Raw genomic sequence first — 17,066 nt, forward strand, 5'->3', positions numbered from 1 at the left:
TGCGGTGACCCAACCCCAGCCCGACTCCACCTCCCGCCGCCGCCGCCGCCTCCTCCCACGACTTAGTCGTCAAGAGCAGGGTTCTGGAGGCCGCGTCTCCCTCCGCTCCCCCTCCCCCACCGGAACTCGTCCTCCGAAGCCAGCCGTCCTCCCTCTCTCCTACAACTCCATGTCATCAACACCGGATTCGTTAGGGTTTGGGGTCGGCTGCTCATCCATGGCCACCACCCTGCCCAATCTCGTCCGTCTCCGTTCTTCACCCTCCACCAAGTTGTGGTTCAAGCTCGTTAATGGAGGCCAGATCCATGGCCACTCATGCGAGAGGGGCCAGATTCGCAGTTGTTCATGCGAGGTAGACCACATCTACCTCGTGCTCGAGTACCTGTACCTCGCCAGCCCCGTCGCGCACTTCTTCCCGCCCGTCGGCATGCACACCGACTTCTATTATTAGGAGGAAATGAGGTTCTTGAACCACTCATATTTATATCCTGCATTTTTTTCTATAATTAGTATGTGTGTACACTTATTCGGGGGAAATTGCATGGTTGAGGAAGGTTTATGTCTCAGTGAGGTTGGTGTGACAATTTATTCATAATCTAGGGTTTAGATGTGGTGTTATTTGATTTCGAATCAGGTAGCATATCTGTCTTGATTTTATTCCATCAACTGTTGGCTTCCTTTTGTCAGATGTTTTACTTGTGTACAAAGACTCTGTTCCAGACTGCAGTTAGACTATTAGAGGAACACATCTAATTTAGCTTCACTAGAGTATGACCCAGCTAGTGGAGGTACAATGAGAGAAGTCTAGCTGACCCAGATATTTGTCTAACCAAATCTGCATTTCATTATATAAGACTGATGCCCTGTTTTATCATTTATTAAATCTGAATCTTATCAAAGTTATAATTTCTATTTAGTTATATTTGTTTTCCTATTTCTATTTTTAGACTGGTTCGATAAGGTTAGATTGGGTCATAAATATCCAATTTTATATCCAATGGGTGTTGAAATCTGGGAGAGGTAAGCTTTTTTGTTCTTAGGATGTTCAATTTTTCTTTCATTATGGCATGTTTCTAGCAGCCTTCTGTGACAAACTAAGGTATTGTGTTCTGTAATAATGTTGCATTGTTGTTGGCCTGCATAGTTTGTAATGGCCCGAGCGCCTAATTGATCGATGCACCTTGATTTAGAATAGCTTGGGGTTGCTGGACTGATAGGAGGAAGTAGGAAGTGTTTCTGTTGTTGCAGATTGAAGCTTTACGTGTGCACACGTGTTGCTTTAACTTCTGAGTTTACATAGATTTGATGCAAGCACTAGTGTTAACCTGACAAGAACTGCAGCGGCACGGCCTGCACAAGCTCACGAAGGTGAAGAACCCTATTTTTTTCCCGTAACTGTTGCCATACTTTGTGCACTAGCAGATGTTCTTTTTGAAGTTAATTGTTACGTTCCTGAAACCATTCATGGATTAGTAGTTCAAATAAAATGCATAACACTCCATTTAGTTGATGTTATTTTTGTCTTGCTCTGAATTTCTTTTGTGTTAGTGTTTCAATACATGATGCAACAACTGGGCTTGGAAGATTGCTTTGCACTGGATGCTTAATAGTAGTTGGATACAGTTAGGATTAAGTCATTGCTTTTAGTTGCTCTACCTGGACTGAAGCCAGGTACTCAGTTTTTAGACATGCTGCATACAAGTTTCTAGTATATTGAGCATCCTCGACTGTACTATGAAAATACCTATTCGTACCTACTAGCTAACCATATATTTTTCTGTCTTTTTTTCTTAGTTCATTGGTGAAGAACATTTGAAATAGCAATACAACATAATTGTTCATTAGAACCTTCGTAACTTCTATTATGCTTGCCTGCAGCGTATTGCAAAGGTTCCTTTTTTAAAATCTTCATGCAGTATTTCTAAATTTTTAATCCTAATTCTGTTTGAGAAAATGTTGATATGTAAGCAGTCTGTCACTGCAAAAAAATATGATGATAAATACTTGGATGAGTTCCAATCTAACATAACAAGTTGCATTATTATATATTAATACCACATAGCATTACATAAATAAAGATATGATGATAAATATACTCATCACATATGCAACTTCTAAATAAGTGGTTCATTGTACTGTCTATATATGATATACAATGCTAAATTTATAGGTTAGCCTACAACATTCAATAATCAGATTGTGCTGGAGTTCTATTTTGTCACCTGTGCATTAGTGGCTGCACAATCTACTAATGGTAAGCTCATGACCACTATAGAGTTGGGAACTGTGAATCTGAGAGATCTGTCTGTTGTACCTAATAGTGGTTGTTTCAGATATATGAATTTATTAGCAACCTTTGTTTCTTTGATATTTATTTACATGACAGCTTGTAGGTTCTTGCTCTTTGTGATTTATGTTATTAGCTGTAACCTCTGTAGTGCCTGAGTATTTCTTTTTGTTTTAATAGTGCTTCTGTTATATGGTTAATTAACAAGTAGCTATGGCAATCTTCCTATTTAGCATGGCTTGAGCATTTATTTTTGTTGTGATAGTCCTTTTGTGTGCTTAGGCTGGGAAATTGATTATAGTTTTTGCAGGTAGAATGCCTTCCTGGCCATCAATCAGAGTGTCCAGCTATTTGCCAAGACCGGGAATTGGAGAAGTAACTTGAGCTAGTCCTTATTCTAAAACCATGTCATGTGAAAGCCTATGTTAGCCATTTAGCAATATTCATAAATATATACATGTTACTTTGCAATAATAAGTATTGTGCATCAAGAAAAAACCATAGAGGAGTTACCTCATGTACTGTTAGAAATCTGCAGGCCACTGCCCATGTACTGTTAGAGATCTTTTAGGTCACACTGCTCCTTGTGCAAGATACTTTATAGCATACTTGTAAATGATTTGATTGTTGGATTGGATGAAACATGTGTATTATGAGATAGATCTGCAGGTGCTACTGCTGCAGCTGTGTAAAGAATAGGTATAGATCTGCATGTGCTACTGCTGCAGCCTTGTAAAGAATAGGTACGGAACAAACAGGATATAGCTATAGAGATTTTTCTTTTTTTTTTGTTTTTTTCAATTATCATTAGTGACGCGTTTTGATAAAATGCGTTACTGATGAGATCTGCACCAATGACGCGTCTTGGCTGAACGAGTCACTGTAAATAGTTATCAGTGACGCGTCTTGGCTGTATGCGTCACTGTTAAGGAGTCATTGGTGACGTGTATAGACTGAACGGGTCACTCATAAAGGCTCATCAGTGACACGTATAGACTGAACGGGTCACTCATAAAGGTTCATCAGTGACGCGTTTTGGCTAGACGCGTCACTCTAATGGCTCATGGTCTCAGATATTATGACAAATAACTAATGTCATACCTTATGACAAAGAATATACAGATGTCACATGATCCATTTATGACAGTGATTTTTTGACATATAGTTTTTTGTCAACTAATTGTCACAACTCTTATGTTGTGATATTATTTTCATATGTAATGACATAAATAGAAAGTCAAAAAATCACAGGATTCTTGTAGTGGGTAAACTGTGCTTAAAAGATTTTCTAATCATGAAGTAACTAGGCTTAAAAGATTCATCTCGTGATTCCTAGATAAACTGTGCAATTAGTTTTTATATTCATCTATGTTTAATGCTTCATGCATGTGTCGCAAGATTCGATGTGATGGAGAATCTTGAAAAGTTTTTGGTTTTGGGGTGAACTAGGCCTTGTTTAGATGCGAAAAGATTTTGGATTCGCTACTGTAGCACTTTCGTTTGTTTATGGAAAATATTGTCCAATTATGGACTAACTAGGATCAAAAGATTCGTCTCGTGATTTACAGGTACACTGTGTAATTAGTTTTTTGTCTATATTTAATGCTTCATGCATGTGTCGAAAGATTCGATGTGATTGGGAATCTTGAAAACTTTTTGGTTTTCGGCCTAGCCTATTTCGGTGTACTACACACAATATATTAATAATAAACACGGCATCTCACATCGTACAAGTATTATTTGACAGTGCAACATTTATGAATATGTCACCTAAAATACTTAGAGTATCTCTAAGAGACTCTTTATATCTTTTCTAATTTATAGAAATAGAGATTTTGAAGAAAATTACAATCTAATAGTATCTCCAATTGGATATCCAAATATAGTTATCCTGTATTCTGGAATTCTTACTAGTCAAAGATGAAGAGCGAGAATGACTAAACAAAGTGTAGGAAACCTGTTGGTAAATACAAAGATATAGAAAATAATTTTTACTTAGATGACTCTAGATCATGATCTAGAGGGTAGATTTTCGTAAGGCTCTTGGAGGTGCTCCTACGTAAATCATGGCTTGCAGTAGCAACCTTTCACAAAATGTAGCTAATTGAGTTCATATATAGGTAGTAATTCACTGAGACATCATTTGGTTTGGTGTGAAACGGTCAGGGACACGCCTGACCTGTTTTGGTTTAGATTGAAATTGGGACCGACCTAGTATGGCAGTCCTCCTTCAACATGGAATAAAGGAACGAGGCCTAACTGTGCTACTCTACTATCCAAAACTACATAATGTCCATTGTATCATACATGTTTAGTAGTAAATGTGAAATTTATAATTGTTTAAAAAATGAGTATGGATAATAGATGGCAACCGTGACCAGGTCTTCGGTCTCTCAATGGGTTCAAAAGCGATACCGTCCGGAACTCCCTCTCATTACTTGTGGCAAGTGTGGGCAGAAGATTGTGATGGAGTACAAAGTGTCGAAAGAGGGAGTAAACAAGGGTCGTATATTCTACAAGTGTCCAGATCGTAATGTGAGTTCTTTCCAGACATTTGCTTATATATGTGCATATTTTTTAAAATGATATTAATTAAACTTTTGATTCTCTCTTTTAATTTCAGTGGGACGTACCGGCGGATGTACATGTTGGTACTGGGAGAAAGAATACATTGAACACATTAAGAAATCTTTTGCACAGGTGGTTGAGGCTGAAGGTGGTGAGGCAGTGAGCCGACGAAAGGAGTTCAATGATGTTGATCAAGCGAATGATCTATCTATTATAGTTGGGATCGGACGCAAACTAATTATGTTGCTTAAGTGCATTTTAGTTTTGGTTTTTTTAGTGCTAGTTGCGATTGTATTTGTTGTAGCCAAGCTTTCCTGAATTAATCAACTATGTATCTTAGACATGTTGTGCAATAAGATGAGAAACTATATGTGTGCATGGTTTTCATAATATATATGTTATATTTAATGCAGATGGTAACACGTAATTGGATATATAATACCGATCGGCGCTCCGAAGAGTTTATTAATGGCGTGCACTATTTCTTAAGTGTGGCCTAACTGTGCTACTCTACTATCCAAAATTATATCACTCGTTCTGTATATATGGGTCAACATAATGTTCTTATACCCTTCCCAAAGACAAGCGAAAGCCAAGCCAAGCCCTGAATGACTGCGGACGAGGAAGCCTATACCGTAAAATACTTCTAGTAGAGAAGTGTAGAGGTGAATATATTTGGTGTTTAATTTTCTTATCGGCAATCTAATCCTATTGTTGAGGTTGTAACTAATACCTCTTGTCTATCGACAATGTAATTCTCTAATTTTTTGGGCCAGCAGGGCCAATAAAGCAATATAGGACTACCATCCAGCATCTTTTCGGCCCACTCGTCACAACCCATTCGCTCGGCCCATGGAGAGAGGCCACCGGAAGCTAACATCAGCTGCCGTCCGTACATACATTTCATGGGCTGAAGAGTTTACACGTGGGCTGAAATTCAGATCGATCTTTATATTGATATAAGAAAAAAAGTGTCCTACAACTTTCACGAAAGTCCGCTTTTTCTCCCTCAACTCTAAAACCGCACAAATCATCATCCTAAACTATTCAAACTGTGCATTTTTCCGTCCTGGAGCGGCTTCGAAGGCAGTTTTGCTATAGTGAATAGTGGTTTTGCTACTATAACGGTGGTTTTGTCTTTTTGTTTTTTCATTATTTCGACTGATTTTTTGAAAAATCATAGTAAATCACAAAAAAATCATAAAATGGAAAATCTAATTTATTTGGACTTCACATAGGTAGATCTACATAGTAAACATATAATATGTTATGCTTCAGTACAAAGTTTTTTTTTTTGGCCGATCTGTGATTTCTGGTATTCGTTTTTTAGGGAGGTTGAATTTTGAGATGCCTCTAGCTATCCGATTTATAGAGCAGTAGCCATTTCTAAATATCTTTTATCTAATAGTGGAGTCCACATAAATAATTCTTTCTTTGCACCCGAGGTGCATTATATATTTTTCGGTGGAGCATCGGGATTCATATGTACCTTATACTTTTGTTCAAACTATTCGGCCCTTTTTCTCCCAAAATTTGCATGAGATGCACTTCATTATTTTAAGAAGAAACCAACTCTTTGACCTCTCTAAAAAAAAGTTTCACTGTGGAAGTTAACATTCATAATTGTTGAAAAACACAAAGCACTAACTTCATAACCAACTAGAGTCAAAAGCCATGAGTTCTTCGAATCACATAGATGGTCCTTCACTTAGTGTCTTGTAACTTAATTTAGTTCATTTTGGACTGAAGCTAAGAAGGAGGCGGAAATTTTCCATTATCTAAAGAAAAATATCATAACCTTAGCTTGCTTTGATACATAAAAGAATTGTATCATCACCTATTGGAAGATAGACAGCCCATCCTCCACAAGGTTAGTAACGACTACTCTTCCGATTTGACCATCATCATCTATCTTCTTAATTAATATTGAGAGCAAGTTAGTTATAATATTGAATGCTATATGTGGCATACGATCTAGTGATACTTGGTTGGTACAAAAATGTTATTATTTTGTTATATAAATTTAGTCAAACTTGAAAATTTTTGACTCTCCAATATTTTTAGAATAATTTTTAATTTGGGGCGGAGGGAGTAATAGCCTTGGGTTAACTTTCTTGGGGCCGCCCGGCCACTTGAGCGCGTGGTCATGGCGGAGATCCAGGAGTGCTACTTCTTATAATCTGACTTGGATGTATATATACTAGTGCAACAGCGCGCGCCATCGCGCGCGTGTAAGCACACTTGGGTTTACATGCAGATTATCCATGATAAGGTTATATTGATGGAGATATACATGTACATGTATATATTTGTACGTGTATATTATATTACATATGTTGATGGCTTAGTACATAGGTGAAAGGTCATAGACCTTGATGTCTTTGGAGCTGATTATAGAGAGGTATATATTACATGCATTATAGGTAAAAAGGTCGTAGACCTTGATGAGCCGTTCTGAGATAGCTAGGGGATGATGATTGTTTCTGACATATAAAGCCTAACCCATTCCATGGCGCTAAAGTATCTTGCTTCGCATCTGTAAAATTTGTGAAAAAGTTAGGAACTCGATAAATACAAGACATAGGTGTAGAGGTCATTCATAGAACAAGAAGTTGAAGGCATGGCAAACAGCACTATGTATAGGGGTGTATGAGCAGCGAGATGGTTTACTGAGTTTAAAAATTACAGAGTAAAAGGCACCATTTCAGTGTATTGAAGTAAGAGTTAAGAGCGATTGGTATTGAGGATGCAAATCTGGTTCGACCTGAATCACTTCTGGCGTTGTTCTGAAGGAATTGCCTTTATGCTCCTGTCGGGAATCATCGGACTTTTGATCTGTATGTAATATACAAAAGTGACGTTTGAAGAAATCTGTTTGCAAAAATTGTTGTTTTAGTCTTCATCTGTCTGTACAAAGATGATGCAATCAAAAACATGTTTAACATAGAAATAAATGTAAAACTTTGAAGTCCTGTAGCTAAAAAAATGCATATGGGATACTTACTAACTGAACAAAATGGCTCTAGTTAAAAACAACCGGACGTGCAATTAATCTTTGAGTTCGAATGAAATGAAATACATGAATTTTTTTTTTGTAAAATAGGGGCAGTAAGGTGCAAGCCTAAAGCGCTAATCTCAACGCCTTTTAAAAACATGAGCCCCCCAAAAAAATTTAAGTGTATTCTTCAGACCCATGGAAGCACACATGCAGCCAATTTAATTGAATCCAACCTAAAGCCACAGAAATCGTGAACATAGACATAAAGAAGCAGCCAACCATACCTGGAAATGGGCTGTCAATCAAAATACTGGTGAACCAAGAAAGCAAATCTGGCAAATATCCTTTCTCAGACTGGTCACTTGTCGCTGGGTATCAGCGACGCCATGGCAGACATATCATGACTGAATTCTCATACATGCCAACCACAAGAAGCAAGGCGTGCTCCATTAGAGAAGCAACAGGAGAAACGAAATAACAGAGTAGGGAATAAACCTACCTGCATTGTTGCCATGAGGATTGCAAGAAACAACAAGGTAGCCGAGGGGCATCCCCATGAATGAAACAGCTGGGTGTTCACTGTGATGCTGCAAACGATTGACACGAATTCTTGGCAGCACATATGACTATTTCTTATTTTCTTGGCAGCTGTTCCAGCAACTGCATATCTACCAATAGGCCATACATCCAAGCATGACCGTTGCAACACTCAGCAGTCATGTCCTCCAAATTCAAAAGCTCACAAGATATAAGAAAGATATCTAAGTCTCATAGCATACATTATTTTTGAGAAAGTATTGCAAAATAATCAATTTTTTACCTGCAGGCCAGTAGTTCCATGCTTCTATTCCAGCTGAAAGAAATCAATACATACAACTTCTGTCATTTGACGCCCCTTAGGATATACAAGTTGTTTATCTTCTAGACGCAAATTAACATTCATAATTTATATGCAAAATCACAAACAGAATAAGGGATGCACGAAAAAATATGATTTGTGGTTTGTAAGTTCAAAAATAGTAAATGCAAGATCCTGGACCAGTTCTGTAATCAACTGAAGTTACTGAACTATTAAAGATACAAATATGAAATCCATAAGCAAAGAAATCAGTGCTGCAAGCAAAGTTTTTTCTTAGCTTCTCAGTAATTTGAAAAGGAGTGCATTAGCTGATAAGAATGTAAAGATTTTAGCCTAATCTAAATGGTTCTTCATTGGATGAACACATGTGAGAAAACCACTTTCAGTTGCCAGTTATCATCGTACTGTACATGATGGTAAACCACATTTTAAACGCAAAAGGACAGTAAGCACACACGGGCATTGTATCAAACACATGGTATGCAGCTCGCAACACATAGTTTGGTCAGCAACTCATCAAGGAAATCTAATCTGCAACAAGAAGCCAATGCAAAAGTCACAAATCTGGGGCAACATCTCAAGGGTGGACCAACCTAGCCCTGCACCAGGACCTTCAAATGTAAAGAACGCGGAAATTACCTGGCTTTGTGCCGCTGCCGAGCCGCTGGACGTACGTTGCCGACGCGACGTAGCCGGGGTCGTGGAAGGAGGCAGCGCTGGTGTGCACCGAGACTCTGAGAGGCTACACCAGCGCACCGCTCGTGTTGGGGCCAGGCCCGCACAATTGCGCCATGGAGGCCCTGACTAGGTCGGCTTGACCGGAAAGAGGCAGCTAGGGTTTCGCCGAGACATCGCGGATCGACGGGAGGATGCAGCGCCGAGGGGAAGCCATGCCGACGGCCACCAGCAGGGCCCAGTCGCGCGTCTTCGTGCCGGGGATGAGCAACCGGGGGCACACGCGTGGCCTGCGAAGGGTATGGTCGCCGTCGGCGTCGCTGTCGCCAGCGTCTGCGTCGAGGAAGAGAGGGAGAAAGAGCGAGCGAAAGAAAGATCGAGAAGCAGAAGCGCTAGAAAGTAGAAGCAGAAGCCCTGTATATATTTGTCTCGCAGACGAGGAGCCGGTGAAGCCAAAGAGAAGCAGGGGAGAAGCCGGAAAAAGGAAGAAAAAGCTCGAGAATCCGCTTCTGGTTAAAGCCGCTTCAGACGATCATAACCACACGTTTTAAGATCGGACGACCACGATAATTTCGGATGACGTGGACCCTGCTTCTTTCACTGGAAGCTGGCGGATGGTTTAGGGGAGAATGTAGTTCACCACACGCCTTGGATGCTGGTTAGCAGGTTGATGAACAGGAGCTGACGCTCAAAAGGAAAATGGGAAAAATAAATAAAAGAAACACTACACCTATGCCTGTCCGGCAGATGCTTAGGCTGATGTCCGCCATGTATATGTCTAATAGACGGTGACTCGGTGAGGCCTATTGATGGCCGACTCGCGAGGTGCCCAAGTTCGTCATATACCGACTGCAGAAGATGGTGGAGGGGAACAAAGCACGCAGGACGGGGCATTACCACCGGTCGGAAGGGTCTGTTGCTTCGGTTTCCGAGCCGGTGCTGCTCTTTCAGGACTAAAGGCCTACCCTTTAGTTCCGGTTCGAAGAACCGGGGCTAAAGCCCCCCTCTGCCAGGGTTGCCACGTTGTAGAACCTAGGGTTCTTTTTTTTCATTTCTTTGGATCTGTTTATTGTTTTTATATAATAATAATATGTTTTTCAATACATATTTTATACTGATACAATAATATATATATATATATATATATATATATATATATATATATATATATATATATATTACACACATATTAAGCATATATAAATAAAAATTATAGGCTTAGCTTTATAATTAAGCTTTGTCTATAATAAAATAAATAGGCCACATCAAAAATTAAATAAATATGTAAAAATCTTTATATATATAGTTTTATAAGTATAATATTCGTAACACATATATACATAGAGTTTTTTCTCCCAATGTCTAAAACCGATACAAATGATCATCATTGTTTGGAATAAGAGTTTTGTTGCCGTTGAAGTGAAACTCGCCGTTTAGATTGATCACTTGCTCGCGGAGAAATCCTGCTATCGTCTCTTGGATAGCTTTGATTCGGTCTTTTTGCATGACCTTTTCCCTCAACCATTCCGTCTCAGTCATGCTCGATCCCTGCCATCGGCACTGGTCGAGCAGGAGCAGCACGGGATGAGTGAAGATGGTGTGCTGGACCTGGACGACGTACGTAGTAGCATAGGCATCACCTCGATGCACCAAGATGTGGAGGTTACCTAGATCCTGCCCTTGTGTGTGAAGTGGGAGGAGCAGCACACGATGTGCCTCTCAGCGAGCACAGCAACCTCGCGCCTCTGGCGGTGCGCCATGGCGAGGTGGCCACATATCATCCAGATGACGAGGTGTGGCGCCCGACAGCCGATGGGAGCAGATTGCGAGACCGAGAGCTTGGACTTGGCGATGTCGTCGAGCTCCTCCATGGGCACAGACGAGACGTGGCCACGCGGCGAGCAGGTGTGTCGGAGGCCTCCGGGTTGCCACTGGCAGCACTTCTGGGGCGGCCCGGGCCTGCGCAGGGCCGACGACCTTGATCTGGTGCCGCTGGATGAGTAATGAGACCCGAGGCCCAAAGGGTGGCGGCCGTGGAGGGGGTGTCGAACAGCGCCGGGGACGGGCTCTTGGAAGACAATGTGGCGGACGCGAGCTCGCACAGCTTGGCGTCCTTGGCACCAGTGCCAACAACTGCAGCTGCCCAGCGGTTGAGGATTTGGCGGCGGCGCCTGGGCCTGGGCTCACCGGCGGAGGAGAGGTGGCAAGGAGGCGACGGGGTGTGTGGAGTACTGGGTTTTTGGGGTGTGCGCCTGGGCGAGCGGTGCTTGGAGAAGATGGGGAAGGATCGTGGGCATGGGTGAAGGAAGAATTTGTACATCACTAAATTATGATTATGCTAAAAATATCAGCTCAAAACAATAAAGTTCGTAAATGGTATATTTAGCATAACGGAGTTATAGATTTATCTCATGTCAAGCTTAATTGATATATGAAACTTTACTATTTTGAGCTGATATAGTAATGATTTGGTGATGTACTTAATCTATGATTTTTTTTCTAGATTTTTAGTGTCCTAAAAGATTTTATGACAGTACTTTGGGGCATTTATATAATTTTATATCTATGTTATAAAAATATTTTGTTTGGCACGGCATCCACCAATTAATTTGTTAATAACTAGAGTGTCTTTCATAAATCACTCGAAAATAAGTGTCTGCTAGCAAAGAGCCATCACTTGATATGTCCACCAGCAGATTTTGCAAATTAAAAAATAGGCTTTTGCCAGCCACTTTCTCTCGATCTCGTTAAGTACGCGCATGGAGCCATTTTGTCGTGACTCCTGGAATCATTTTGTTTCTTTGGATTATTCTGTGCCATCAACTAACTATCAACACGTACGATCGGACACAGCAATATCTTGATTTCCGTAGACTTCTCTAGAGGACATAAATATATATTCCACGTTAAAAGCGCAGGCACAAAAACAAAAACATATAACATTATTATTACAAATCGTAGTTTGTTTCTTGACAAAGAATTGAAAGAGGAGAAGACGAGCTAGCAATATACATAGATGTCTTCTGTGCAGTCTTGAAACATTTTAAACTGTGTGATAAACATGATATTTTTGGAACAATGTAATTTGTATTTAATTATAGCTAGATGAGCGAGTGAGCCGAGATGGTTATCATGAACACCATGCAGACAGTTGCCCCCAACATCAAACCACACGAGAGGTCCACCATGTTTAAAAATTTCTTGGAGTCCGAATTCATAAACTTTGCAAGACGCTGGATCGTTTCAACAGTCAGACCAAGGCCTGCGGCAGCTCCTGTGGCAATCAGTATCGCAAACACCTGCAGCATTCAGGGACATTCATTCATTCAATAATTGAAGGAATTATAATGGAATAAAAAAACAGCTTATATAGTCAATAATTTTCACCCAACTCCATAGGGAGGTACTAGACACCTTTCCGTGGAACACTCTCTGAGGAGGTCCACCAAAGTGACGTGAATCTGGTCCCGGATCCACTGTTTTGGTGAATCACAATTTGGTGGATCAAGAGCCTTTGTGATTTTTTTTTTTGTATAATAGAGCTATTTTTGATGAATCTAGAGCTATTGGAACTCTACCAAACAGGCTCTATGTACTGTTTTGAAAGCATGTCCAAATTTTTTAGTTTGGTACGTGGTGTATATCTAAGCCATGATTATTGGTTTCTTAGTTCAGGCTAACCTCGCGTGTACTATAACGAAGCAGGCCGAAGGTCAGTGGATACGAGAGCATATTAATAGTTGTGTGTGTTGGAATATGAGATATATATGTTCGGTATATGCAAGAGACAAGGTACGACGCATCAAGGTTGTTAGCGTGACTTGGATTGATTCCCAAGTAAATCCGGATCTCTATGTATCTAGTCTATGATTGTTGTAATTTGTTGTAAACTAGTTGTAGATTCAATTTCATTGTACAATCCAATCACGACAAGAGATATACAAGTTTTATGAAAAATGTTCGCCATGTCGGATGAACAAATGACTAAACAACCAAAATAAACTTTGTAGATTTTGAGAAGTTATGAAATTTTATAGTTAGCAACTTTTAATTTGAGTTCACATCTTGTCATGCAAAACTATGTCTTTATTTAAAAATTTAAAAATTTAAATTTTTCAAATGACCTGATTCCCAAAAACTAAATAAACTTTGTAGATCTCAAAAAGTTATGAAACCTTATAGTTCAAAGTTGTTGATTTGAAATCATCTTGTCATGCAGAATCTAGTTTTGAATTTCTCAAATTTAAAAATTAAATTTTATAAACGATATTGGATGGAGAAACTCCCTAAATAAAATTATAGATCTCGAAAAGTTATAAAATATTATAGTATACAACTTTTTGTTTTGAAATTGTGTAGAGCCTCAAACAATTAATTTACATGTGATTTGGTATAATATATGAGGAACCGTAATGCAATATAGACAGAAGTGATAGTATGATGCAGTGGTTAGAGCAACTCCAAGAGAGTTGATAAAAATGGATGGCTAAATTCAAGATTTAGCCAACCTATAAAATAGAAAATCATGCAAAAAAACAAAAATCTCCAACAGTCTTTCTAATACGGCAAATCATATGACTACCGGGACATGCAAGCTATATTTATCATGCGAGAACTCCGGGATAGATGACTTGCTATTTTAGCAAACCAAATACAATAGCTGTTGGACTTTCTTTTCTCTCCCAAAATAGCCAAATATAGAATACATAACATGGATAGCTCTTCTCTTGGAGTTGCTCTTAGGAAGGGAGACGCGCGAGAGGGAGATCATCCCACTGGCCATGAAGCCTTGCATTTTGCAGTGGTTAGGGAGGGAGACGGGCGCCGGTCGTTGGGGGCCTCCCACGAAAACGAATAAAAATTTGCTATTTTTTCAATCTTTCCCATGTGACGGCTCTTGGCAAAAGCTTTGCCAAGTGTTTGAAAATGAATCTGTGCCAAGTGTTAAAAATATTTCTATAGGCAGTTTTCTTAAAGAACCGCATGTAGAAATCATGTATTTCTACAGAAGGTTTTGTTAGAAAAACCGCCAGTAAAAATTGATTTTTATAGGCGGTTTTTGAGTTGGACCCGTTAATTTCTTTTTACAGTTATTTTTTAATTAAAACCGCCTATAAAAAAATCACCAGCCAGCAAAGAGGTTTTTTTTTACAAGTGAAGACGTCTTTACCGATCCAAAATCTATCGTGTGGTCTTTGCCGAGTGTGTCACTCGGTAAAGGTTTTGCCGAGTGTATTTAGGACTTTGCCAAGTACCACACACACTCGTCAACTAGTGCGAGCAACTTCTCACCCTTACCATTGGCTTTGTCCAACCGGTTGTCCTTGGTAGTTCGCATGGCGGCAGCCACCAGTTAATCGCTCGCCGGTCTTCAACTCGCTACCACCGCCACCGTTCCCCTCGCCTTAGCCTTTACTGTACATGACCCTCCCCGCCCCCCACCCCCCCCCCCCCCACCCAACCCTCCCGAAACTACTCTGGTACCCTAGCCCCGCAGCCGGTTGCCACGTCTACCATCCTGCTGCCCCGCCCCCATCCCATTCCTAATTTGGACGACATGCATGATCGCGCTTGCGTCAACTGCGGGTATGCACTCTATGCACACGTGCAAACAAAAGATTGCACATCGCCATTCTCTCTTCTCCATACCGCCCGAGTGCACTCCTGCCACGGAGCCAACTAGACTGCATAGAAATAAGCAAGTGTCGTTTCTTTTATGATCGGAGCCATACTAAGCTATGCTATAGCTAGATCGAATCTAGGCAAATAAGGGCATTCACAATACAGACTCTATCATAGAGTCTGAAGTTATTTATTACCTCGAACAATATAGACTTAGAGTCTAACTAAGGGCACTCAGGGCATTCACAATGCAAGACTCTATCATAGAGTCCAAGACAATTAACTACATATTATTTATGGTATTTTGCTGATGTGGCAGTATATTTATTGAAGAAAGAGGTAGAAAAAATAAGACTCCAAGTCTTATTTAGACTCCAAGTCCACATTGTTCGAGGTAATAAATAACTTTAGACTCTATGATAGAGTCTGCATTGTGAGTGCCCTCATAATACAAAACTCTAACACATAGTCCAAGACAATTAATTACATATTATTTATGATATTTTGCTGATGTGGCATCATATTTATTGAAAAAAGAGGTAGAAAAAATAAGACTCCAAGTCTCAGAGCCTGTTTAGTTCCAAATATTTATATCCCAAAACTTTTGGCTGTAAACTTTACATTCAAATAGGTGTTTAGATGCTTTCCAAATTTTTTAGTCTGCAACACACAAGACACGGGTCGCTAAGCAAGTTTACACAGTTTTAGGGCTCCAAGGTCCCAAATTCCAAATCTTTACAGCCAAGTTTTACAAGCCTCTGTTTAGATCCATTCTTCCAAAAAGTGCTCATTTCTCCAAAAGTTTTGGCTGTTTGGCTGCATCTAAACAGAGCCTTATTTATACTCTAAGTCCACATCGTTTGAGATAATAAATAACTTTAAACTCTATGATAGAGTATGCATTGTGAGTGCCCTAATCACGCCCCAAGGCGTCCGGCCTGCTTATACAATAGCAAGATTTTAGTTATGTATATCCTTTATGGATATAGAGGCCGGATTAATAAAATCCATTATCTAAAGAACTGCAATATAGCAATTGATACTCACCACATCAGTGAAAATGAGAACAACTGTAGCACCACCGCGGCCAATTTTCCTTCCTTGGGCTAAATGGATGACGGCGAATGGAAGCACCAGCAAAGTGTAAGCACATCCAATGACGGCTGCAGATACAACATACCTGATAAAAAAAAAATAACGTAAGAATACACACGAACTTAAATTTGAGCAACTAATAATCGACCAAATTTTACAACAGAAAAAGAAATTGACAACAGATGAGGAGAGGTCCTTTTGGAATTCTCACCTGTATGCTAAACGGTCCCGAAAGGTGAAATTTGGTGGGTCCTCTACGGCGCTAAACGGTCCAACATAAATTTTGTCTGTCACCATAATGATAAGAGAAGCTATGAGGAGGAGGAGCGTGAGAACTCGAAGGGCCAGGGATACAGCAGCAAGGGCTCTCTCTGAGAAGGCCGCCATTTCTTTGCAAGCTAGTAGGAGCTTATGTCCGGCTCTTCTAAGATTTATACTGTGGATGGCGTGCTACCTTCCTGTTTGTTGTTGTTGAGGCTTAATTGTTCTAGGCATTTGGCACGATTCAGAAGTCCTTGTTGCAATCGCTAACGCGCGTTTGAAGTTTTCTCTTGTGACGTTGCAGCCAAGCTAACATCGTTGCTTTTTGTTTGTTTTCGCTGGTTGCAGCAGGATCCCCGCCGGCTAAAATGGCTGCACACGGCTACACAAGCCAAGGCCTAGTTCCAAATTTTTTTGCAAAATCGACATTGTAGCACTTTCGTTTGTATTTGACAAATATTGTCTAATCATAGACTAACTAGACTCAAAAGATTCGTCTCTTCAATTCCGACCAAAGTGTGCAATTAGTTTTTATTTTCGTCTATATTTAGTACTCCATGCATACGTCTAAAGATTCGATGTGATGGGGAATCTGAAAAATTTTGCAAAATTTTATGGGAACTAAACAAGGCCCAAATGTAATTCTATCTTGCTTTTTTTGGTCAACGCGTCAGGGCCCTGTCAGCTGTCACTTGAAAGGT

General features: G+C 40.0%; 1 protein-coding gene and 1 long non-coding RNA gene across 7 annotated transcripts; both read right to left on the minus strand.

The window, feature by feature from the left end:
- LOC110435380 lies at window positions 7,114-9,777 on the minus strand. 6 transcript variants are annotated; one of them, XR_002453044.1, is made up of 7 exons: window positions 9,352-9,777; window positions 9,170-9,243; window positions 8,674-8,706; window positions 8,353-8,591; window positions 8,138-8,257; window positions 7,620-7,726; window positions 7,114-7,391 (listed from the first exon to the last, which is right to left on the minus strand). It is a non-coding gene; the product is annotated as an uncharacterized LOC110435380 (long non-coding RNA). The 6 variants fall into 6 exon arrangements; XR_002453046.1 differs by lacking the exon at window positions 9,170-9,243; XR_002453045.1 differs by having other exon boundaries at window positions 8,353-8,521; window positions 8,674-9,243.
- LOC8066067 (CASP-like protein 4D1) lies at window positions 12,489-16,491 on the minus strand. Its single transcript, XM_002450874.2, has 3 exons — window positions 16,316-16,491; window positions 16,057-16,189; window positions 12,489-12,686 (listed from the first exon to the last, which is right to left on the minus strand). The coding sequence occupies exons 1-3, from the start codon at window positions 16,489-16,491 to the stop codon at window positions 12,489-12,491; spliced, it is 507 nt and encodes a 168-aa protein (XP_002450919.2).

This window comes from Sorghum bicolor, chromosome 5, assembly GCF_000003195.3.
Source record: "Sorghum bicolor cultivar BTx623 chromosome 5, Sorghum_bicolor_NCBIv3, whole genome shotgun sequence".
In the NCBI taxonomy this organism is placed as follows: Eukaryota; Viridiplantae; Streptophyta; class Magnoliopsida; order Poales; family Poaceae; genus Sorghum; species Sorghum bicolor.